Source organism: Capsicum annuum, chromosome 9 (assembly GCF_002878395.1).
Source record: "Capsicum annuum cultivar UCD-10X-F1 chromosome 9, UCD10Xv1.1, whole genome shotgun sequence".
Taxonomy (NCBI): domain Eukaryota; kingdom Viridiplantae; phylum Streptophyta; class Magnoliopsida; order Solanales; family Solanaceae; genus Capsicum; species Capsicum annuum.
In genome coordinates, this window is record NC_061119.1 from 140,426,862 (window position 1) to 140,452,059 (window position 25,198).

The 25,198-nt window shown below is 35.4% G+C and overlaps 1 protein-coding gene across 1 annotated transcript in view; it reads right to left on the reverse strand.

Moving 5' to 3' along the window:
• Nucleotides 1-25,198, reverse strand: part of LOC107842726 (nardilysin-like) — an 81,626-nt gene that overhangs the window by 42,715 nt on the left and 13,713 nt on the right. The window contains exons 3-7 of the mRNA XM_047397008.1: nucleotides 12,660-12,733; nucleotides 12,480-12,575; nucleotides 12,256-12,375; nucleotides 11,589-11,822; nucleotides 10,807-10,955 (exon numbers count right to left, since the gene is read on the reverse strand). Coding sequence (XP_047252964.1) covers nucleotides 10,807-10,955; nucleotides 11,589-11,822; nucleotides 12,256-12,375; nucleotides 12,480-12,575; nucleotides 12,660-12,733 — 673 coding nt within the window. The remainder of the gene's footprint in view (nucleotides 1-10,806; nucleotides 10,956-11,588; nucleotides 11,823-12,255; nucleotides 12,376-12,479; nucleotides 12,576-12,659; nucleotides 12,734-25,198) is intronic.

Sequence of the window (25,198 nt, forward strand, 5' to 3'; positions counted from 1 at the left end):
TTCTTGGCTCTCCTAGCTACTTTATTTTCTTAACGATATTAAAGTTCCAAGAGAGTATGGAAGCCGAGAATCAACATAAGAGAAAATTAACATTATATTTTAGGGTCTCTTTTGGTCATAGTATGATGCACATTTAATCAAGGGCATTTGTGTCATTTTCTATTTTAGCTAACCCTAGTACTATATACAGAATATGATGTAGATTATTTAGAGGTAGCCTACACTTCTAGGAAAACTCTCTTGGTGAGGTTTGTGGGTTTTATCCCTTATTCTCTACATCGAATCTCTCTTGAATATTTTTGGTAAGATTATTAATCATGTAACTATTTGTTCAAATTAGATATCTGCAAATTCTATTTTTGTTGATTTCTACTTTTACTACAATTGTGGGACTATTGTTTTTTCTGCAAATTCTATTTTTGTTGATTTCTAATTTACTACAATTGTGGGACTATTGTTTTTTTCTTTCTTTCTCCCTCGGTTTCTTAGTTATCTCTTGGATCTCGTTATCATGTTTCTCATTTTAAATCAACGACTGTAACTTGGAAGGGAAAAGTCCGACTGGCGACGGGTGATTTGGAAGGGAGAAAGACATCGGAAGTTGGTTGTCATTATCGTAAGGTAGAAATACGGGCGACTGTAACTACAAACTTTGTTGTCGTTGTCAGAATTTAAATCTGCCGTTGGGAAAAAAGAGACAGATGTCAGTTGGTGAAAAAGAGGCAGATCTATGAACGCCGGTGGTTTATTTTTCTAACAAGTATATTTCTTTTAAAATATAAAAAGAATTCACCTTAATATAGTAAAAATATAAGTCAAAAATAATACTCCTAATTGAAAAAGTAACAAAAAAGTTACCTTAAAATGGGAAAAGTAAAGGATATTTTTTAGAAACAAAGTAACGTACTTTTCCTTGATACATAGGAAAAGTAAATTGGAATAGCGGCTTAAAAGTGGGAAAAGCCCAAAATTGTCTTCATTAATAACATCATAAATAGAACCTCGGTCAAAAAATAAAATTTATTACTCTATTTTTATTATATTTGAATTTATCTTAGCCGAATCCCCGCACCTGTATCCATACTCGGATTTGCACCCCCAACTCTTAAAATTTAAATTTTGAAGAATCCAACACTCGAACCTACACCTGTCTCGGTTACCCGCACCTGAGTTTGAGCAACTTAAGTAATCAAGAAGCTCCTTAGGTTTTTATAGCCATTTTCATATTTTGGAGCTTTTGTTGTTACAAAAAAAAGGGTCTCAAGCCTAAACTTCAAAAAAACAGCTCGGATGCCAATTCTAATGATTAGCTCTAGAATGTCAATTTAGGCTAGGAAAACCCTTGTTCCAAGCTCCAAGGCTTCCGAACTTGTTTGGGTTATTGGGTGGATTTGGGTAAAATGGACTCGAGTGTGGGACTCACTTTTATCAAAACGACCTCAAATGAAAATTTCGATGGTGTCATTGAGTCTGAAATGTCGAATTTGGTAAGGTAGCATAGTTCCTTTGCACTCTCGAGATTCCGAACGAATCCCGATGTCGAATTTGGTAGGGTAGCATAGTTTGTTTGCACTCCCGGGATTCCGAACGAATCCCGAGACCCGATTGAAATATTTGCAACTTGGCAAAAAGTACTAGTGCATCAGCACCTCATGCAGGCCCAAGTTCTTCATCACTATCACGATGAAGACCCCACGATTGAGAGGGTCTATGATCTTGGTCATCATGATCGTGAGGCTCAAGCGCTCGCGACAGAATGAAAGAGGTTGTGGAACGGGACTAGCTTATTAATCATGATCGTGTGGCTAGGCCACCGAGATCGCGATGGTCCCGTTAGTAGGGTGACACGACCGCGACCAGGGGACCTCGGAACAACAATGAGGAAACCCCTAGTAGTATATATATCTCCCTCTTCATTTTTCCAACATTATTTCCAAGTACAAAACACTATTCGAGGATTCTTGAGCTCTAAAATTGTGGGAAAATCATCTAGTGGAGCTGGGATTAGCTTGGAGGTGTTTTGAGAGCATTATATCGTCGTTATCTCGTAAGTTTCCGTGTAATTCTCGGATTTAGTTTGTAAATTCTCAATATTGGTTGGGGCTGATTTCAAACTGTTTTAAGCTTGAATTTCGCCTAAATTTTAGGGCAAATGATTCGTAAGATGAAAGGGATGCTGTGACGGTTTCAATTTTGTGATTTCGTAGGCACGTTGGATTTTTCGTCTGATTTCTGACCCAGAGCGTATATGCACAATATGGGTATCAATATTCTCATCTTGATGTATAGTTACTTACTTTGATTGTGTGGCAGCGATCGGAGGCTTCTTGGAAGGAAAAAGCTTCGGACTAGAGAATTATATGAGCTTTCGACGGCGTCTAGGTAGGCTAGGCTTACTTTTCTTCTAGACTGTATTTCATTATAGTATTAGTATGCTATTGCGCTAGCAATGGGTGGGTAATTATGGCTCGATTGTTATTTTAGTATTTATTGGATAAATTAGCCGATTAGGGGCCCTTTTCGGTAGAATCTGGCCTGTTTTTTCTTATTTTAGTATATGATTATCCTTTAGAACTAGTCTTAACTTACTTCGTGCCTTGGGATGGGATTGAGGAGCCTTAGACTAGGTTTAGGCATGTGCTTTCCTTAGGTTGGGTTTTGGGACTAGTAGTGAACCCCACTAACCCTTCTTTTAGGTAGAACGTCTAGAAGGACCCCTTATTGACCTATATGACCTCTATACATTACCTTAGACTAAATCTTAGGTTTTAGGATGACTCACTCATTTTTACGAGGCATGTTTAGCTTTGTTACCCCGAGTAGGGCAACTTTTGACCGTAAATCACTCTTCGGCTTAGTGCTTAGGACCCGCATTGCCTTTAAAAACTTAAACACCTGGCTTTAAAGTTTATTATTAGTTGGAGTTAGCTAGAGTTATATACCTAGATTATTACTACTTTTTACTTACTCCCTCCGTTTCAAAAAAAATAACCTACATTGACTTGGCATAAAGTTTAAGAATATAAAGAAGACTTTTGAATCTTGTGGCCTTAAATTAAAGTTGTGTCAAATGTACCAAAATGTCCTTTAATCTTGTGGTCCTAAACATGTCATGTGGAAAGTTAAAATTAAAGTATTACCAAAAAAGGAAAGGGGTCATTCTTTTTTAAACGGACTAAAAAGGAAAGTAGGTCATTCTTTTTGAAAAGAAGGGAGTATTATTTATCGGTTTCAGTTCGAGTCCGGCATCTAGCAGCTTATTATTAGTTATCAGTTCCGAATCGAGTCTGGCACTTTACTATCATGGTATTATTCTCTAGCTGATTCGGGCATTTACTATCATTGATTTGGAATTGGAAATCTGGTAAGGACCGATAAGATTTAGAAGGACCGGAAAGGAGTATCATGTACCTTCTTCACACACATTGTCCCGTTTTATGGTTATTACTGTCATTGTTTCATCTTTACATTACTGTTACTCCCTTGTACCCACCGTGTTTATGGAGACTGTTGGGTTATTTTCCTTCCTTTTTGTGCCTTCTGGGCTTATGGAGGCCCAGTTAGGTTATAGTTAGACTTTATTTCCGTATTTGAACATATATTTTACCAACATATCGCATCCGCTTGGCATGTTCCACTATTTTCATTTTTGCTCTTTTATTTCTGACTTTCGTTACATTTTTGCACTTTATTTATACTTCTATTGTGATTTAGCTCATTCGGCTTATGATAACTACCGAGTACGTGTTGTTATAGTACTCATACTACACTTCTACATCTTTTCCCTAATGCAAATCCAAGTACGAGTTACCGCCGCAGGCGTTGTCCTCGGGTTGTGCTATTGTTCCAGAGTAGGGGTGAGCTTTGAAAGTCCGAAGCTAATCCTCCTCCTTCTGCTACTTTTGGATAGACATTTTGTACATTCTGATTACTACATTATATATGGCACTGTCTAGTAATCTATTTCGCTTTACTAGCTCTTGTACCAACTTTACCAGGTTTTGAGGGGAACTATTTTTGTATATTTTGTCTTCTTCCTTGTATTGCATAGCATGTTTATATATGTATATAGTTGCTTTCTTTGCTTAGCATCTCGATTATATGTATATCCTATTTTCAATCGGTTAACTCATTACTCGCCGTTTCGAGATATGGCTTTACTTACCTACTGGTGGGTTAAAGTAGATGCCATCATAACTCGAGAAATTGAAGTGTGACAAAAAGGCAATTCACTGCACTAAAGCTCCCGCTATGCGCAGATCCGCGGAAGGGCCAACCACAAGGCTCTATTGTACGCCACAAATAGTGTGTTGTTTATGCACTTCCGAAAGTAGGAGACACACTTTTTACTTTGGTGATACCTTAGTTAAGCAGGATTTTAAGTGTTACTATTGTTGTTACCCTTTTCAGATGTTGATGGAAGGATCAATAATCCATATTTATGGCCATGTATCTATTTATTTTTTTAAATTCAATATGTTATTCATTTTTATGAAGAAAATAGAAGAAAAAAGAGGAAGGGAAAAGAATGACAATGAGGGGAAAATACTGAAAAAATCAATGAACCACATCAATATCTTTATTGATTTGTTTTTAATTTATTTTATTTTTAATCTAATAATAAAAGCCTTTTCTATGCAATCAAGATTTTCTTTAAGGTTTAGAGGATAGAAAAAATGGAGAGTTGAAAACTAATATTTACCATTCAAATTGAAAATAAAAGAATAACTAGTTGTGGATTTCCCAGTAATATAAATTAAATACATTTTAACTCACATGCTATTAATTTTTTTTGTGGAGTTTGTCTTGACCAAAATTTCTTTTTACGAGTATTAGTAGATCCTAAATGATAATATATTACTATATTATAATATTAACATCATTTGTACATATTTTGATTTATTTTCTTATGACCCACAAAGCACTGACAGGTACACTAGTATAAATATGAAATAAGAGTAAGAATATTTACAAAGCGAAATAATAAAATTATGATTGCCAATTATCACAATATGTAATAGTGGTAACATGGGTAGCCAAACTAATTGTATGATCAACAATGTAGACTGTTCTTTCTCAAGTACTGTACTATTTTTTTCCATGATCATCGAACTTCTCTTTTACCCTTTTCAAGGATCCTTATCTTTTATCCCTACACAAGTTCAGTTCAAAAGCATTTCATAGCTATATTACACATGAAAAATGTGATATATATACTTGTATCAGACATACTCTAACGATATTGTCTCTGTCATTGATGTCTTAAGACACATTATGGGGGTGGGACATCATCTTTAGAGTTCCTTACATAAATACTATGGGGTAATGGCCCATGTTAGCACGGGCCCTACATGAAGAGCATTTTTAGATTAATTATTGTGATTTATAATTTTTTTTACATAATTTTCAAATAATATATGTTACACCATCTGTCTCAATTTATGTAGTATTGACACAATTTAGAATTGTTAACTAAATTTTTTACATATTTTACAAATATTTTAAACTATTAATTATTGTAATTTATAGTACTTTTCTTCAATCCCAATTTATGTGACAGTAATAAAATTTAGCGAGTCAACTGCAATTTTTAATGATTTTTAAAATTATTTTAAGTTGTTAATTATTATGATTTATGATACTTTTACATCATTCTCAAATATATAACTGATTAAAAAGAAAAAATATAAAAGGAAATATCCAAGCAACCAACACAAGCAAACATGTCGATCTGTTACCTGTTTATATCCTTTATAAGTGAAGTAATAAATGATAATTCAAGTGCTATAATCTTTAGATGAACATAATAATTAATTAAAGGTGATATAGTAAAATCACGATTGAAACATCGAAGCATGCATATCTTGAATGACTTACAACAACTAATTAGAAGAGATATATAACAAAATAATTATAAAAAATATTTGTAACAAAAATTTAAGTGGGTCTCATATAAGACGTCAAGTTAATTTAAAACAGCAAGAGTTAATTTATCATTTTATGTCTACTTTACCTTTTTTATTAATATTATTAATTTAACACATAGATGACTTATAATAATTAATTAGAGGTGATATTTAGTAAAATGACGATTGAAATAACTGAAGCAGATATGTCATGAATGTTTTTTTTAAAAAAAATATTATTAATTTTTAAATACATAAATAACTTATAATACTTAATTAGGGGTGATATAGTAAAATTACGCTTGAAGCAGTTGAAGATGATATGTCATAAATGTTTATTTTATTTTTTTAATTAAATATTATTTATTTTTTAATACATAAACGAGTTATAATAATTAATTAGGGTAAAATAGTAACATCACGAATTGAATATTATTTATTTTTCAATACACATAACTTATAATAATTAATTAGGGGTGATATAGTAAAATCACTGTTGAAGCAGCTGAAACAGACATGTCATAAATGTCTAATTTAATTTTTAATTAAATATCTTTTTAATATATAAATAATTTATAATAATTAATTAGGAGTGATATAGTAAAATTACAATTCAAGCAACGAAACAGACGTTTTAGATAACTTGTATTAACTAATTAGAAGTAATATAGAAAAATTACTATTTTTCTAAAAGAAATTTAAGTGAGCCTCATATAAGACATAATTAAAAATATCAATAATTAATTTATCATTCAATGTCTATTTTACCCTTTTCATTAAATATTAATAATTTAATAATACTTAAATAACTTGTAATAATTAATTATGGGTAATATAGTAAAATTACGATTGAATCCGCTGAAACAAACATCTCAGAAATATCTATTTTACTTATTTTTATTAAATATTATTAAATTTCTATTACAACAACAACAACAACAACATACCCGGTATATTCCCACCAAATGGGGTCTGGGGAGGGTTCATACTACTACCTCAGATGTGAGATAGAGAGGTCGTTCCCGATAGACCCCCAACTAAAAATAAAACAATCTAGATAAGGAAAGAGTCAGATGCTATAACAGCTCAAAAACAATTTTTCATTGTGAGATTTCAAGATTAGTTTATGCAGCTAAACCAAATCGCATACACCACAAAAGAATAGAAACCAAAAACCTTAAAAAGGACAACAAATGCTATAATTTAAACCTTATTAAATTTCTATTACTCAAAATTTATTTTAAATCACATGGAAAATAAATTTAATTACTTAAACATATCAAATAATATAATTTAAACCTACAAATGAGAAACATATGAAATCCTAGGGTCCAAAATGCATGTCCTTAGGGGCATAGTCTGTAATTTAAGTGAAAGAAGTGGTTATTTTGCAAGGATATGGTTTGTAATTAAGTGAAATAGGGTGTGTTTTTTAATGCTTTCCATAAAATAGTACAAACAATAGAGCACAGGAGACAATTCTTAAACCAATTTAATTCTTATAAGCTTTCTTTAATTACCTAAATACCCTCAAAAAATTTTAAAATATCTGAATACAGACCTATCGAAACCCACTTTTATAATATATAGAAAGGTTTTCGGTACAACTATTGATTTTTAGAAATAGAAACAGTTACCAATTTCAAAAAAATATACTTGTATATTCTTGTAGGAACAAGATTAAAGTCTGTGCTTAAGCTTTTTTTTTTAAATAATAGTGGTGCCCGGGCTAGCTTGCGTGCAACTCAACTAAATCTACGGGTACCTGCCACCTCCCATCAACAACAGATTCCAAATAACTCTGTCCACCAAAGCTAGAACAAATTGGAAGTAACTAGTGTTTGTGTTTGACCATTTTACATGATGTTCTTGAAACATAAGTTAATTTCAACAAAAATATCAGCATGGTTGTGCTTCTTATACACATTAAAAACCACCAAAAAAGGGACTAAAAATTTCAAAAGTAGTAGATAGAGTTCCACTAACGGATTTACAAGCATAAAGCTTATCGAAGAGTATAGTTATGTGATGCGATGAACTTTTGTATATTTTAACTTTACGTTTTATTGCATTTTCCCACTCATATTTCTTTTAAATATAATTTGTCTTCTTTCCATGAGGATCATAGGTTATAGCTTAGTAAATCTTCCTATATGGACGACTGCAGTTTTTATGTAGCAAATAGTTATACAAAAAAAAAAAAAAACAATTAAATAATGGTAGCAACCAAAATTGCCACAATTAGTTTTGTTGAATATTACTAATAAAATGGTAGGAGGAGCTATTTGAAGTAACGAGATAATTTATTTTATTCTTTTTGCAGAAAATTATGAGGAAAGGAGGAAGAATTGATTTGGTTACTGGAAGGAAGTAACATTTTCAAAAGCTCTAAAGTGAAGTAGTGGTTAGTGGGTGAAACAATAGGTAAGGGGAGGAAAAAGGGGAAGAAATGATAAGGAAGAGGGACAAAGGGAAAGAAGAAACCTAAAGGGAGGGAAGAACAAGGAACAGCAACATAGCCAATGTAGTCCATAAAGTAGTATCCCGGAAGGGTAGAGCGTAAGCAAACCTTACCCCCTACCTCAAGAGGAAGAGAGGTTGGTTCTAATAGACCATCGGCTCAAGGAAAAACAGTCCAAAGCAGTCCATAAAAGGAAGTAACAAAAGTACAACAAATAACATATAATAATCAAAACAGCAGATAGTAATAAAACAACACGATAGCCAAGGTACAAAAAATCATCCGATAGGAACATTAATTGAAGGACAATAAACTACAGGAGCAATACTACGACTACTAAAATGAACAAACAGCAAGACGATGCACCGCTACTAACTACCCTTCTAGCCTAATCTGTGACATTTACACCCTCTTATCTAACGTCATGTCCTTGGCAAGCTGAACTAAAAACATTGAAGACGACAAATTGATATATCTTTTTACTTAACAATGGAGAAAACTTTTGAAAAACTATTATTGGACTCTCTAATTAAGGACATAAACCAAATATACACTAAAGGTGCAAAGAAAGAAAAATTATCTATGCAACATATGTTTATCTAAATAAAGATACATGAAATCATACAGATTTTTAAAAAAAAAGTAAACTACCACTGTAAAATTTCAAATTGATTTAATGATCTGTAAAATGAATTTATGTAAAGTAGAAGGAAATAGTGTTATCTGTAATTTTTGTCTTTTCTTTTAATATAAATGGTAAAAGCAATTGAATAACTTCTGTGCTTCTATAATTTTTTGATAAAGGTAAAGTACTTCTGTACTTCTATATTATATATATAGAAATCAACCTTGAGGATGACTGTTTCGGATTTTGCTCTAGGGGCAATCTCGAGACAGTAATTTTACAATTTGTATTGCTCAATGTGCTTATTTGATCAATAAAGATGGACCTTTTATCATAAAATCATAACATTACTTATTTATCAGTATTTTGATTCATTTGTACAGTCGTGGGAAGTGTGGAGTCGTGGGAAGTGTGGGCACTTTTCTGTTTTGACTGGGTCGCACCAAGGATCAACTTTAAGTCCGTTTTTATTGGCATTGGTGATAGATGTATTGACACGGCAAAGGGGAGCTTCCTTAGTGTATGTTATCTGCTGATGATGTAGTGCTTATTGACTAGATCCCAGGAGAAGTTAATAATAAGTTGGAGGTTTGGTGACAGACCCTAAAGTCTAAAGAGTTTAGGTTGAGCAAGACTAAAACGAAGTACTTGGGAGTGTATGATTTGACGCATGAGGCTGAAGTGCTAGTGAAGCTGGATTTTCATGTCATTCGAAAGATAGTTTCAAGTATCTTAGATCTATGACTCAAGGAATGGAGAAATTGACGAGGTTGCCATGCACTGTATCGATGCAGGGTGGTTGAAATGATCTTGTGTTATAAGAATGTGTCTCCTAAGCTTAAAGGTAAGTTTTACATAGTGGCAGTCCAACCGGCTATGTTGTATGGAGCGGAGTACTGGCCAGTAAAGAACTCTCACATCCAAAAGTTGAAGGTGGCGGAGATGAGGATGTTGAGATGGATGTGCAGACTTACTAGGAGGGATAAGGTTAGAAATAAGATTATTCGAGAGAAGGTGAGAGTGGCTTCGGTGGAAGACAAGATGCGGGAAGTGAGGTTGAGATGGTTTGGACATGTGGTGAGGCGGTGCACGGATGCCCCAATACGGAGGTATGAGTGGCTCGCTATGGACGGTTTGGGTAGAGGAGGCCGAAGAAATATTGGAGGGAAGTGATTAGGCATGGCATGGAGCAGTTATAGCTTACAAAGAATATGACCCTTGATACGAAGGTGTGGAGGATGCAGATTAGGGTAATAAAGTGTTAGTGGGTAGGAGTGCATCCTTACTAGTAGGGAAGAGTGCTTTGTTTGCCGGTATACTTGTAGTCATAGTGCCATGCATGTATCTTGTAGTTTCTTATTCATGGTGTTTTGGGGATGCTTGTGATTTAGGATAGATAGTCCAAAGTATTACACTATAGGTATCCTGTTTCTTTTATAATCTAGTGGTGTGTCACCCCATTTTGTTGTTTGTTTTTATGTTTTTTGCTTGTTATACTGTTATTTGTCATGAGCCAGGGGTCTATCGAAAACAGCCTCATGGACTACATACACTTTAGCCTCCCAGACCCACTTTGTGGGAATACACTGGTATGCTGCTGTTGTATACTTCTCCTGGCTATCAATTAACATTCATACATCAAAAAGATGTCTTTCCACACAAATTATACTAAAACCTTTACAAGCATCAATGATTATTTAGTGTTAAAATAGTATGTACTTCATCAGAAAAAGATAATGATTATGAGATGTCAAAGACTCCACTGTTCAATATAAAGTATTGATCAGAAAAATAAGAGAAGCAAAGTAGACAACCTTTTCCACGCCAAAATCAGTTAGATGTATTGACATGCCAAAGATGTATGCGAATGAGGAGCGATGCATTCCTTCATCACCAACACCAGCAGATATTGATGTTACCCAGCCTCTAGCCTTCAGGAAGAAAAGCAAGGACCCTTTTCCTTCTGAAACATTTTAATTTTCTACATTCTCAGATCACAGTATTATATTACCACTTTCAATAAGTAAAAGCACACTTTTACAAATTTAAAATTTCCAGCCACAAAACCATCACAACTGAATAGTTACCAGTGAAGCTAAGTGTGATAATGATACAGTATAAATTTCTTAAGAGACTTTTATAAAGTAAGGTCACGACAAAAACAACTCAAATGATGAATATGACAGATAAACACATCAAACAGAAAATAGAGAGTTGGAGATGGCAAAACTGTATTTTCCAAATCTATTTCAGCTTAAGCGGTGTTAGATTTATATGATAGTGTTCAGATTTATATGATAGTGTTCTCTTAGCCCGGCATGACGTCTTACTAATGCATCATTACCAAATTACGATGATCATTGACTACCCTTGAACACATGACAGTGTGTCTAACCAACTATAAGCAAAAACTAACAGAAATTGCAGCCTGTAAATAATAAAATAAAGTGAAGAATAAGCAAGCCAATAGGCAATTATAATGCACAACAAGGTGCATTGCAATATATTTTTTATATGAAGCCAAAAGAACCACCAATAACACGTCCGGTACATTGTAACATATGTTTGACAGGAAACTAAAGGTAAGACTGATTACCATGCCCCAGCAGATGAGCCAGGTAATCTTCAGCTTTCTTCAAGTACCCTTTTCGAAGAGAAGGCAGTGTCCATGATAAATCAAGGACATGAACATCTTTAACTGCCTCTAACCAATAAAGTTTACCAACCTTCCAAATTGGAAGTTCACTTCCTCCGTCTGGATTCACCAAAGGGCCTTTTTTGACACTGCTAAATAATTCAAGAACCCAACTTTCAAGGATATCTAGGGACTCTGCAGTATTCAAAAATTATAAAATTAGTACGGAACACTTCGCAATGAAAACTTATGTGGCTACTTCCATAAACATCTGAGGACCAAACTAAAGTCAGATATATTACCAGAAAATTTTCAAATATAATAAAAGAGCATTTAGAGTGGAGATATCCACATCAATGTGGCCAGTATGTCCTCAGACCAGTTTCTACACAAACTAATACTCTTGACATCTACCAACAAAAATTTCCTTGAAGTGGATTTAACCTAAAGTATAACTTCTAAACGTTATTTATTGAAATTTCTTTCCTTATTTCTAAAAAAAGGGCAGCCAGGTGCACTAAAGCTACCGCTATGCGCGGTGTCCGGGGAAGGACCCCACCATAAGGGTGTATCGTACGCAGCCTTACCTTGCATTTCTTTCCTTATTTCTAAATCGCAAAAAACTTACCTCCGCCTATAATAGCCAATTTCATGGATCCACCACGATAATTGTCATGGTATAGTCTTAGAATCTGTTCCCTCAAATTGACTCCTTTCTCCACCGCATCGGCAAGGCTCTTCTTGTTCCCTTCACAATATCACGAGAAGATCATGAAAGGGCAGTTCATAGATTAAAATATATCATCCAAAGGAAAAGACAAAACAGAGATGATTTTGATGTCGTAAGATTACCCCAAAAGAATCGGTTAAAGGGATGGCCGGGATTAGACGTATAACATTGTAGTTGCTGCAGGCGGCAAGAATCATTTTGTAAGACCTGATTAAATTCTGTAACACAACCATCAGATAACAGAATTTAAATTGGTAAGACACTTGGGTTAGTGAGATCAAGAAAATTATAGTACTGCATACCCGACTCCACAGCTAGAACCTCCCGCTCCATGGCTTCAGCTTTAACCAAAGGTGAAACAAAAAATTGAGAAAACCTGAAAAGGAGACATATCAAGGTAAAGAATATAACCACCTTTTTAAAAAAAAATCCAGTTGGTCACAGGCGAGTTGGGTTGGGGTAAGATAAAGAAAAGGCCACTTAATGTAAATTTAAGTCTGAACACCTATTAGAAATAAAAGATTACATCAGAGCTAAGTGGAGAGCTATGAAGGAATTCTTTAATATCATTGAGGATCTTGAACTCATTAATCCTCCTTTCCTTGGTGTAAAATACACTTGGCTTATGGGTATCATAAAGAATGCTCCTAAAGAATTGATAGATTATTATACTTGGTGGAATGGATGAAAAGTTCAGCAAGATTAAATAGTCTGTGAGTCTGTGCTAGCCAGGATCATCTCAGATCACTGCCCTACATCTCTAGAATGTGAGGAGTGGGATTTCTGGAAACCTACCTTCAAATTTGAAAATTGGTGGATGGAGGTAAGGGTGGCAACGGAACCGGAATTTTCCGTTCTATTCCAGGTACTCCGTTTCCGGCAATGTTCCGGTACCAGTAACACAACGGTACCGGTTTCAACCGGTATACCGATAGCCAATGGTCCAGAATACGGTACTGGTGCATCTAGAATGATTTTTCCGGTTATTTCAGTTCTGGTCCGGCAACGACCGGACAGTGTGTTTGATCGTTGGAAATTTATTTATTTATTTTAATTGTTTTTAACCGTTGGCTGCCAATTTGTCAAAAGAACGTTACTCCAACGGCTCTTTCAATTTATTATTTATCAATTGTTTTAGCCAACAACGGCTATGCTCCCCCCCCCCCCCCCCCCCCCCCCCCCAAATTTCCACTATAACTACCCTTTTATATCTATTCTTTTTCCTCACAAATATTCTCAATTTCTCATAATCTTTCTTAATATTCCCATACTCTCTCTAAAAATTTATAGTTATTGTATTAGTTGGAGTTGAAGATTTTTTTGAAGATATTACAAGCTTCAATTATCATCTTTTGATTTCGACACTTGGTATACATGTCTGCTTTTACGCAGACGTTCGATATATTCATTCCAACTTTAATCTCTTTTTATTTACTTTAATTTTAATATCTATATTGTTATTTTTTAGTATCTACATTTGTAACTTACATTAATTTTTTAATTTATAATATTTATATTGCTTGTTTAAATATTTTAATTTTATTTAAAACCAATCTTTGGTAAGGTTTTTCATAGAAATAAAAAAAGTAAGGCTACTACTAGTTCATTACCGCCTAGATTTAGTGAAACTTCTTTACCACAGCCTAATGGTTTCAATGTTGGTATCGGTATGGAATTAGATCATGAGACCCTAAGCAGGCGTTAAAATAATTTTGAGGAAGACTTATCGGAGGAAGATGATATAGAAGAACAAGAATTAGGTAATATCCCTACCCCTACTAGTTCGGTTATGGAATTACCGGAACACCATGAAGAACATCCCCTTTATCGGAATTTACTAGGGCTAAAGGTACTGAACGTACTAAAAGGTCTTTAGTTTGGAAATTTATGGAGCATGATAAGATAAAAAGTACCGCTACTTGCAATAAATGCCTGAGAGTTTTTAAACATTCGACCAGGTGAAAGAATGACAGGACAGGGTTGCTAACTATGCATTTGCTGAAATGTAATAAAGAATTTATTCGACAAAAAAATAAGGCTAAGGCAAAAAAAGATGGTACACCTTTTACGCAAGAATCTGTAAGAGGTAATATGGTTCAAACGCGTTTAGACATGTTTAACCCGGCTGGCCTAAATTCATCATCGACATATAGTGAAGATTTAGATAGAGAAGAACCAGCGAAAATAGTTGCTGTTATGGGTTTGTCTTTTAGTTTTCCTTCGCATCCCGGTTTTATTCATTATATTCAACGAGTATATAATCAATCTTTTAAAGGTTTTTCACGAAATACAATTAAAAATGATATTTTTAAATTTCAAGCTGAACATTGCCATTTTCTTTGTTGCTTATTTGATAAATTTGATGGTAGAATATCTATTACTTTTGATATGGGTCGTAGTGTTGTCGGTGATGATTATTTCATTCTCACAACTCATTGGATTGATCACGATTGAAACATGCCAAATGAATTATTACTTATAAATATGTTAACAAGACTAAAACCGGTATCTTTCTAGCTAATACAAAAACGGATAGCATGAAATATTTTAGATTTGTTGATAAACCTATGGCATACACATTAGATAATGCTTCTAATAATTTGAAAGTTGTTGAAGAGTTAAAAACTAGACTATGTCCTATGGATGAAGATCATTTTCATGTTAGATGTACTGCACATATGTTAAATTTGATAGTACATGATGGTATTGTGTTGTTTGGAAATGGTTGTTGTAAAGTTCGAATTGTTTGTAGTTATATTTCTAAAAATAAAAAGAGTGCAATGGATGATTTTAAATACTCCCTCCGTCCCATTTTATATGTCGCCATTTGATCGGGCACGGAGTTTAAGAAAAAAGGGAAAACTTGGTAAAGTTTACCAAATTATCCTTTATCAAAAAATGTGTCAATATCTTTTTTTTTAATTAAGTGGGACCAATAAGGGTAAAAGAGTAATTGTGTCTTTAAAAAGTTGCCTAATAAGAAAAGGCGACACGTATTTTGGGACGGACTAAAAAGAAAATGATGACACATAATTTGAAACGGAGGGAGTATAAATGTAGACAATGTGACATTCCAAATAGAAAAGTTCCAAAAGAAGTTCCTACTAGATGGAATTCTTTGTTTCAAATGCTTGAAGTTGCTTTTATATATCGTAAACCTATACAATTAGTTTATAATACTTATAATTCGAATGTTAATTTAATGCTAGATGAAGATTATTGAATTGAAGGGGAAGAAATTTGTAAATTTTTGAAAACTTTTTATCAAGCTAAGAACACGGTATCTGCTCAATATACTCCAACTATTTCTTCTGTTTTAGTAACTATTACGGTTAAAGTACTTGCTGAATATAAAAAAATGCCCTTACAAAGAGGCAATTGAAGCTATGGTTGATAAATTTGAAAAATATTATTTTCCTATTCCACAAATTTATTTGACAACTACTTTATCGAACATATTTTACAAAGTATATAGTGTAATGATGTTGGTTAAAAAATTATACAACAATTTAGAAATTGGACCTCGTGAAAAGCCATCAGTTGACACTTATTGTGCTAGCATAGTACCTAAAGCTAGGAGTTTATATAACTTGTATCAAGTTATGGAACAAAATATTGCGCCGATCGAACCTCCTACTTTTAGACGTATATATTATGATTTAGATGACGAGATGGGTGAAGAACTTGATCTTCAATGTTGTAGGAGTAATGATTTTGATTCGTATCTTTCTCAGAATCGGGAAAATATTAGAGATGAAACTGGAAAACAACTTTTTTTATCATGGTGGAAAACCCGTATCAGACAATTTTTAAAACTTTCAAGGATGGTTCGAGATGTGCTATCAACTCAAGCTTCTACAGTTGCTTCGGAGCAAGCTTTTAGCGCAGGAAGATTTATAATTGGAGATCATTGATATTCGTTAGCAAAGGATAGTTTGGAGATTTCGGAACTATTTAGAGATTGGATCAATGCCTAACAAAGAAATTTTGGGCTCCCAAAATTACCGCCCCAAATTGAAGACAAAATAGATGAAATTTTTTAGGAAAATAGTGATGATGGAATGAAAGCAATGGAGGAACATGAAAAAAGACCAATTTCGAAAACTTTATCCACCGAAGGAATAGAAAAGTTACATTAGAAATATTATGGACATTTTAGATATTAATAAGATTCTACAATAGAGATCTAATTCAAATAGAACCCTTCCAGAAGGTGGCTGCGTAGATTAGATTTTCTTTTAATATTTGAAATAAATGTACAACGTACGAAATTTGAATAAATATAACGGCTATTCACCTTAATTTTATTTTAAAATTTGTCTTTTTTATCTTAGCTGAAATTACAAAGTTTATATCTATAACTTTGAAGTTATGGGGAGAAAAAGTTCAATACTTTTAACTTTATAAAGTTTGGAAAATTTTAAACTTTATAACTTAAAATTATATAAATATAATTTAACTTCTTAAACTTATTAAAAATGTTATATTAACTTAAACTTAAGGATATATTTTTTAAGTTTAAGATATATTAAAGTATGTTATATTTATTAACTTAAACTTATAGATATATTTTAAGTTAAAGTTTTAAACTTTTTAAGATATATTAAACTTAAACTTATTAAAAAAAGTTAATAAAAAAATGTTATATTAATATATTTTATTCATACTAATAAAATATAAGTTATATAAATTATATAAGTTAATATATATATAATTTAAATTAAAAAGAAAAAAAACGTGACAGATCACAGAAGTATAGTTGGATTAAGTTATTAGTTCACGTTTAATTAAAAAATAAAGGAGCAGTAAAGCACCGATCGTCTCTTCCGGTATAGCTTCGGTGCTGGTCCAGTCCGACCCGGTTCCACACTGATAACCAACAGACCGGTGCGGACCAGCCAAAATGTCCGGTATTCCAGTTCCGGAGACGAACTTCGGTATGGCTGTACCGGTACCGGTTCCAGTCAAACCGGTCCGGCGGTACCGGTTCCAGTCCGTTGCCACTCTTAGATGGAGGTCACAGGATTCAAGGAAGAGTGGAACTCTTTTGAGACCCAGGGAAGATCAGATTATTTCTTGGCTTGCTAACTGAAATTCCTCAAAGTATAATTGAAAGTGGAATAATTCTTTTTTTTTTATTTGGTGGGGGTGGGTATGTGAAGGCTAAGAAGGCATTAGTTACCAAAGTTGTTCTATGGAAACCCTTACAGGAGCTAAGATCTTTACCAGAGGAGGAATTATTATTGAAAGCAAGCTTACAAATGGAATGTCAGAAGTGGCAAAAAAATGAGGAAATCTTAGGAAACTAGAATATTATGGATGAAGCAAGGGGTAATCGGAACACTAAATTCTTTCCGAGGATGGCTAATTGTCATAGGAGATTTAACCATATTAACATGTTAGAAGCCCGGGGAGATACCATCACTGATCCAGAAAGAATTGAACGGAGAAATGGTGAATTTAAACTTTACACAGAGACAGAATCTTGGGGACCTATGCTCAATATTCAAGAGGGCTCTAAAGTTACTGAAGAGGAGAATGAATGGTTACGAAGAGAATTTGAAGAACAAGAGGTGTTTTCATGTGTTGCTAACAAAGTCACAGGTCCAGATGGCTATTCTATGATTCTTCCTCTGCTTCTGGGAGATTGTGAAAGAGGATCTATACAACAACAATAACAACAAACCCAGTGTCTTCCCACAGCGGTCTGGGGAGGGTAAGATGTATGCAGTCCATACCGCTACCGCCGAAGAGGTAGAGAGGTTGTTTCCGATGAACACTACTAGGAATTTTCATAGAAGTGAATATTTTGAAAAGAGCTTTAATGCAACTTATGCTGCATCAATTCCTAAGAATGGTGCGCCAAGAGACACACAAACTTCAGACCCATTAGTCTGATTGGGAGTGTGTGTAAATCATATCCAAGTTACCCATAGATAGGCTCAAGAGAGTGATCAACAAGTTGGTGGATCGGCATCAAATGGATTTTATAAGTGGTAGAATAATTATGGATGCAGCCTTGATAGCTAATGAGTGTTGATTCCCAACTTAAAGGACAAGAAGCAGGCATCCTTTGCAAACTTTGATATTGAGAAGGCCTGTGGGCTGTGACAGTTAATTGGAACTTCCTTCTTAAAGTTCTCAGAGATGAGGGCATTGGTAAGAAGTGGATTAGATGGATTCTTTTTGTATAAAGACTGTTAAATTCTGCGTCTTGGTGAATGGGTCTCCAGAAGGTTTCATTTCTTTTGAGAGAGTTTTGAGACAAGGTGACCCCCTCCTCCTTTCATTTTTCTTATTGCTATGGAAGGATTGAATCACATTTTTTAGATAGCAAAGGACCAGGTATGGGATTTAAAGCTAAAACTAGGGAGAACACTGGAACTGCGATCACTTACTTATTATATGTAGATGATTTTCATTGGCCTTTTTTCTTTTTCTTTTTTTTTTTGTTGATGTTGATATGAATCAAGTGAAATACTTGAGAACCACTTTGGTGATCTTTGAAGCAAGTGTCAGGGCTACATGTAAACTGGCCCAAGAGTATAACTTTTTGAAGCTGCTTTTATTTTTTTGAAGCTGGGCCCAAGAGTATAATTTTTGCAGTCACAGAAGTGGACCATATTCATGTACTATGTGATCCCTACCTACTGTTTATTTAGGGCTTTCATTAGGTGAAAAAAGTGAAACTTCAGATATCTAGAATAGAGTCATGGAAAGGTGTGAAAAGAGGCATGTTACTTGGAAAGAATATTTATTATCTGTCATTGGGTGGAAGGGTCATCCTAGTTAGAGGGGGTTCTGGATGCTCTTCCTACTTATGTCACATTTCAAGATTTAGGCAGAGTTTTGGTTATGTCTTATCTTATCCACCATTTATAAAAATGAACTTTGTCCTGTCTTTGTTTCCTCTACCTTGCAAGGTAAGAAATGGATTAGACTCTCTTAAGGAGGAATTTTCATCTGGCAACAAAATATCTAACAGGACTAAGCTCCCAGGCACATTCCCCAAGATAACATCCTAATGGCCCTTCTGATCCTAGGGATCCTTCTCCAACAAACTTCTTTTGCCAGAGCAACCTTCTCACTCATTCTTCCTTCTCTTCCATTTCTTCATGATCATGGAGAACAGAATATACTTCCGATTAGGAGGTAAATTTTACAAACTCACTGAGCCTAGAGCTTCAAAGGGCACATGGTTTGAGTGGGTAGAGAGTGCTAGGGTGCAAAAGGCTAGGGGAGGCTTCAGGTTTTAAAGGCAAGGCAAATCTTGGAGATGTAAAGACATATCTACCCTCATTTATTGTTCCATAAATTTCAGAAAATATGGTAGGTTCATGTTAATAATCACTATCAATGGGCTGTCAAGATCAGTGATTATTCTAAAATACATTCAATGAAGGATGGAATGGACTTACTGAGAAAACTGAAAATTCCGTCAATAAGGTGACGGAGTGATACCAAACGGTATCTAAGAAGGCTCAAATCAGTCCACAACGTATACAAAACAGTCCACAAAATACTAGACACCAACAGCAACAAGAAAGCAAAACAAACTTGAGAGACAATGGATAAACAACTCGACATAAAGAGAACATATAAGATAGGAACTAAAGAGTACATTAAACTCAAAAACCCCTACAAACATGTAAACTAACACCAAGTTCTTACGTTGAACCCAAAAGGAACTCGGTTCACTCAAGAACTCACGTTTCTAGCCAATACAACACAAGTGGAACCTTCACTTGTGAAGTCAAGTTTCAGGTGCTTGAGAGGAATGAGGTTTCAAAATGATACAACTTCAATAATGAACTAACTAAGGAAACAAAACTAAGAGAATTCTATATATAGTCTAATACAAAGTGATGAGAAAAGACCCCTCCACCCTTAATGAAAAGGGGCGGGTTTGGAGTGCAAACTTGGGCAGCCTTGGTGTGTTTTAAAACACCTAAGGCAAGTCTTCTCACATGTCAATGCGTACACTCCCTTGGGCGGGTTCAAAAAATGCTCAAACACGTCCATTTTCATAAACGTGCCTTGAAGCCTTTGTAGGTCCCGAGCTTGACTTCTAGTGAATGGTCTCGAGTCCATGACACCCGTATCAACCTCTCCATCTTGAGAGGAGTTTGACATCAAACTCACGGCTTCATCATCTTCAATTGCATCAATCCGTGAAAGGTCACACACGTTGAACGTGTTATGTACTTGGTATTCCGGAGGTAAGTCTATCTTGTAAGCATTATCGTTGATTCTTTCAAGTACTTGAAAAGGACCATCGCCTCTTGGCATCAACTTGACCTTCCATTGGATTGGGAATCGATCTTTTCTAAGGTGCACCCACACCCAATCCCCGGCTCAAGGACAAGCTTCCTCCTCCCCTTGTTGACTCTTTTGGCAGCCTCTTGCTTCGTCTTCTCTAGCCGCAACTTTACCTTCTCATGCAATCTTCTCATAGCTCCGCCCACTTGTTCCCATCTAGGCTAATCACAACACTACTTGGCAAAGGAGTTAGATCTAAAGGGATTAGGGGGTTGAAGCCGTAGACACATTCAAAGGGCGTCATGGCCATGCTTGAATGGACCACCCTAGTAAGCAAATTCAATTAAGGGTAGGTGATCTTCCTAAGTAGTCATTTTACTCTAACCAAGGACCGTAGCATAGAACCCAAGGTCCTATTCACTACTTCCGTTTGGCCATCGGTTTGTGAGTGGCAGGAAGTGGAAAACAACAACTTTGTGCCAAACCTACCCCACATTGACTTCCAAAAGTGGCTAAAGAAGCTACGCTAGATGCATCATCACTCTTTGAGCAAGGAATAAAATGTGCCATTTTGGAGAAACAGTCAACAACAACAAAATACTATCCCTACCTCTTTTAGTCCTCGGCAGCCCCAACACAAAATCCATAAAAATATCAAACCAAGGACGTAAAGGAGTGGGAAGTGGGGTGTACAACCCTTAAGAAAGGAGCCGAGACTTAGGAACCCTTGAGGAAGGAGCCGAGACTTAGGACTCCTACAATCCATGCATTGGCCGCATACTTTTGCAACATCTTTACGCATCTTTGGCCAATAGAATTGCTCCTCCAATATCCCTAGGGTCTTGTCAATTCCAAGATGACCCATGAGACCGTCATCCTGTGCTTCCCTCACAAACAACTCTCTCCATGAGCTAGAGGGTACAGACAATCGTTTTCCCCTAAACAAGTAACCATCAAACTTGGCATAGGGATTTTAACCCCTAGCCAAAAGCCACTTCTCCCTACCCAATGCTTCACTTTTCCTAGAGATAGGAGCGAAGTGAGGGTCATTGGAAAGACTTGAGGCTTTCAAACCCCATTAGCTTGGACGACAAGGTAGACACAAGAACATGTTTTCTAGACAAAGCATCGGCCACCACATTATCCTTACCCTTTTTGTATTGAATTACATAGGGAAAGGTTTCAAGAAACTCAATCTATTTGGCATGTCGTTTGTTAAGTTTGTCTTGTACCCGAAGATGCTTCAAGGACTCATGGTCCATTCGAATCACGAATTCCTTGAGCCAAAGATACTGTTGCCTGCCTAACGCTCTAATCAAGGCATACAACTCTAAATCATATGTGTAGTAGTTTAGAATAGCACCTTTGAGCTTTTCACTTAAGTAAGCAATAGGCTTCAATTCTTGCATCAAAACTGTGCCTATGCCAACCTTGCTAGCATCACACTCTACTTCAAACATCAAAATTAGGCAATTGCAACAATGGTGCCGAGATGAGCATAGCCTTCAAGGACTCGAAAGCCTTAGCTTACTCATCACCCCATTTGAAGGGTTGGTCTTTCCGAATTATCTCGATCAAGGGGGCAGCAATGGTGTTAAAACCCTTTGACAAACCTCTTATAAAACTTGTCAACCCGTGGAAGCTCCTTACTTCACCAACGGTTTGAGGGGTTGGCCAATTTTTAATGGCAGTTATCTTGGTGTCATCGACCTCTACCCCCTTTGAACTCACAACAAATCCCAAAAACACAACTTTATCAACACCAAAAGAGCATTTCTCAATATTAGCATACAACTTTTCCTTCCTAAGGACATCAAACACTCTTTAAATGCAATACATGTTTGTTAAGGGACTTACTATAAACCAAAACATCATCGAAGTACAAAACCACAAACTTTCTAATAAACGGCTTCATCACATGATTTATTTGCCGCAAAAAGGTACTAGGAGCGTTGGTAAGACCGAATGGCATGACCATCCATTCATATCGACCAAACTAAGTCTTGAATGCAGTCTTTCATTCATCACCGGGTTGCATTCGGATTTGGTGATAACCACTCCAAAGATCAACCTTAGAAAACACACAAAAGCCATTTAATTCATCAAGTATATCATCTAACCTAGGGATAGGATTGATACAAGAACTAACCTAATAACTGAAATTTAAGACTAAAGAAGCAAAAATCAGCAACTAGAAGAAGAGTAGATGAAGAAGAGAACACACGAATTGCATTAAACGTAAATTTAGCTAATGAGACATACACTTACACCAATGAATAGTACCAAGGTGTGTATCAAACATCAAGCACCCAACCTTTCTTGCCAAAATGTCAACAAGAGTGAGTCCACACTCAAACATAACCCTAATTTCAATGTCTTTTCCAAGACCTACACTAAGATAGCTTTTCCAAGCCCTACACTAAGGAAAGAAAATACAATTTGAGTTTCACTCAATCAATTCTTCAAAACTAAGGAAAATAGAAGCCTAATTGTCTATTTATACTTATTACAAACAAAGACTAAAATACCCTTAATGAAGGGCGCTCCTTTGGAGTGTAAAAGAGGAGTATCAAAAGACCATAATACCCCTAAGTTAAGGCGCCCTTGGAGTGTATCCAAGGCTACCTTGGAGTATATTCAAGGTCCCTCTTCACATATTAGCAAGTACACTCCTTTGGATGAATGCAACATACTCTTACGAGCTTCCATCTTCATAAATGGCGCCTTGTGTGTTTGGACTTGAAGAATGGCGCCTCTTTCATGCTCTCAAAACCGAGGATGGTTCATTCTTTAAAGCTTATGGTCCTCAGGTTAGTATCAAGGCAAGCATCCAAGAAACCTTCTACACATGGGATTGCTTTATGTCTTGCTCCAAATGGGCCTTCCTTGCATATTCTTGTGCCCTCGGGGTGACCAAGTCTTGGGCCTTTAGGTGTTGGCCTCCAAAGAAGTCATCAAAAGCTAAGGCATTTGACTTGTATCAAGAATGACGATACTTTACCGTAATCTTGTTTATGGCTCGGCAACCTAGACACATTCGCCATGTCCCATCCTTCTTCGGCACTAGTAACACCGGTACCACGCATGACTCATGCTTTCCTTAATATACCCTTTGTTGAGGAGATCCTCAACTTGCCTCTCAAGTTCCTTAGTGTTCATAGGGTTGTTGCAATAGGCCGGTTTGTTGGGCAATTGTGACCCCGGCACGAAGTCTATTTGATGCTCAATACCTCAAAGTGGAGGTAACCCTTGCAGCAACTCATTAGGAAAGACATCTTCAAATTCCTACAAAACATTAGAAATAGAAGGGGGAATGGAGGAAGTAGAAGTGTTAGCATCAAAAACATGAGCTAAAAGGAGCATAGGTAAGGTGTCATCATAATCCGTGAAGAGCTCTCTCTTCCTAGCCAACATCACCGTAGCATCTTTACCCTTTGAAGTTGGAACTCCCTCTGCTCCCACACCCTTCCCACTCTCGGCTTCACTACTCTTACTCTCTCGGGTTCCCTCTCTTTTCTTCCCTTTCCCTTCAATCCTTTCAAGTGTTGATGAGCCTCACACTTGTAACAGTGAAAGTGGACGGAGGTTGAACTTCCAACCCTTGAACTCAAAAGAATATTGGTAGGTTCGGCCATTATGTTTGATCGACCTTATGGCTGGCAACGGAACCGAAAAATTCTGTTCCGGTCCGGTTCCATTTCCGGTTCGATTTCGGTACCGGTAACACAACGGTACCGATTGGTGTCAGTATACCAGTACCCAATGGTCCGGAATAAGATACCGGTGCAAACAATAGAAAAATTCCGATATTTCCGGTTCCGGTACCGATTGACCGGTTCCGGTCCGACGACGCGTCAAAACTGGTGAAGTTTTTTCTAAATTAAGTTTGTTGGTAATTGTTCAACAAATTTTAGTTATAAATTTGGTGATAAATTTGGAACTAAAATTTGGTTGTATTTAAGAATTTCTGTAAAGAAAAAAAAAATTTAATTGGGTTTGGCAATTGGCAATTGGCAATTTGGCATCAACGGCTAAAAGAGTCGTTGCCATTACCGTTGCAACACCCCCCTCCCATATTACCCCAACACTACCCCTTAAAATGTTCACTATAAATATCCTTCATTTCAATTCTTTTGTCACACAAATATGCTCAATTCTCATACTCTCTCTTAATATTCGCACATTCTCACTAAATATTTATAATTATTATATTAGTTGGAGTTGACGATTTTTTGAAGATATTAAAACCTTCAATTATCATCTTTTAATTCCGACATTTGGTATACGTCTGCTTTTATGCGGACGTTCGGTATATTCGTTCCAACTCTAATCTCTTTTTATTTACGTTAATATCTATATTTTTATTTTTTAGTATCTACATTTGTTTACTTGCATTAATTATTTAATTTATAATATTTGTATTGCTTGTTTTAATATTTTAATTTTATTTAATTTTATTTAAGGATTTCGAAAAAAATAGTAGTAGTAAAAAACCAATCTTTGGTAAGGTTTTTTGTAGAAATAAAAAAATAAGGCTACTACTAGTTCATTACCGCCTAAATTTAATGAAACTTCTTTATCA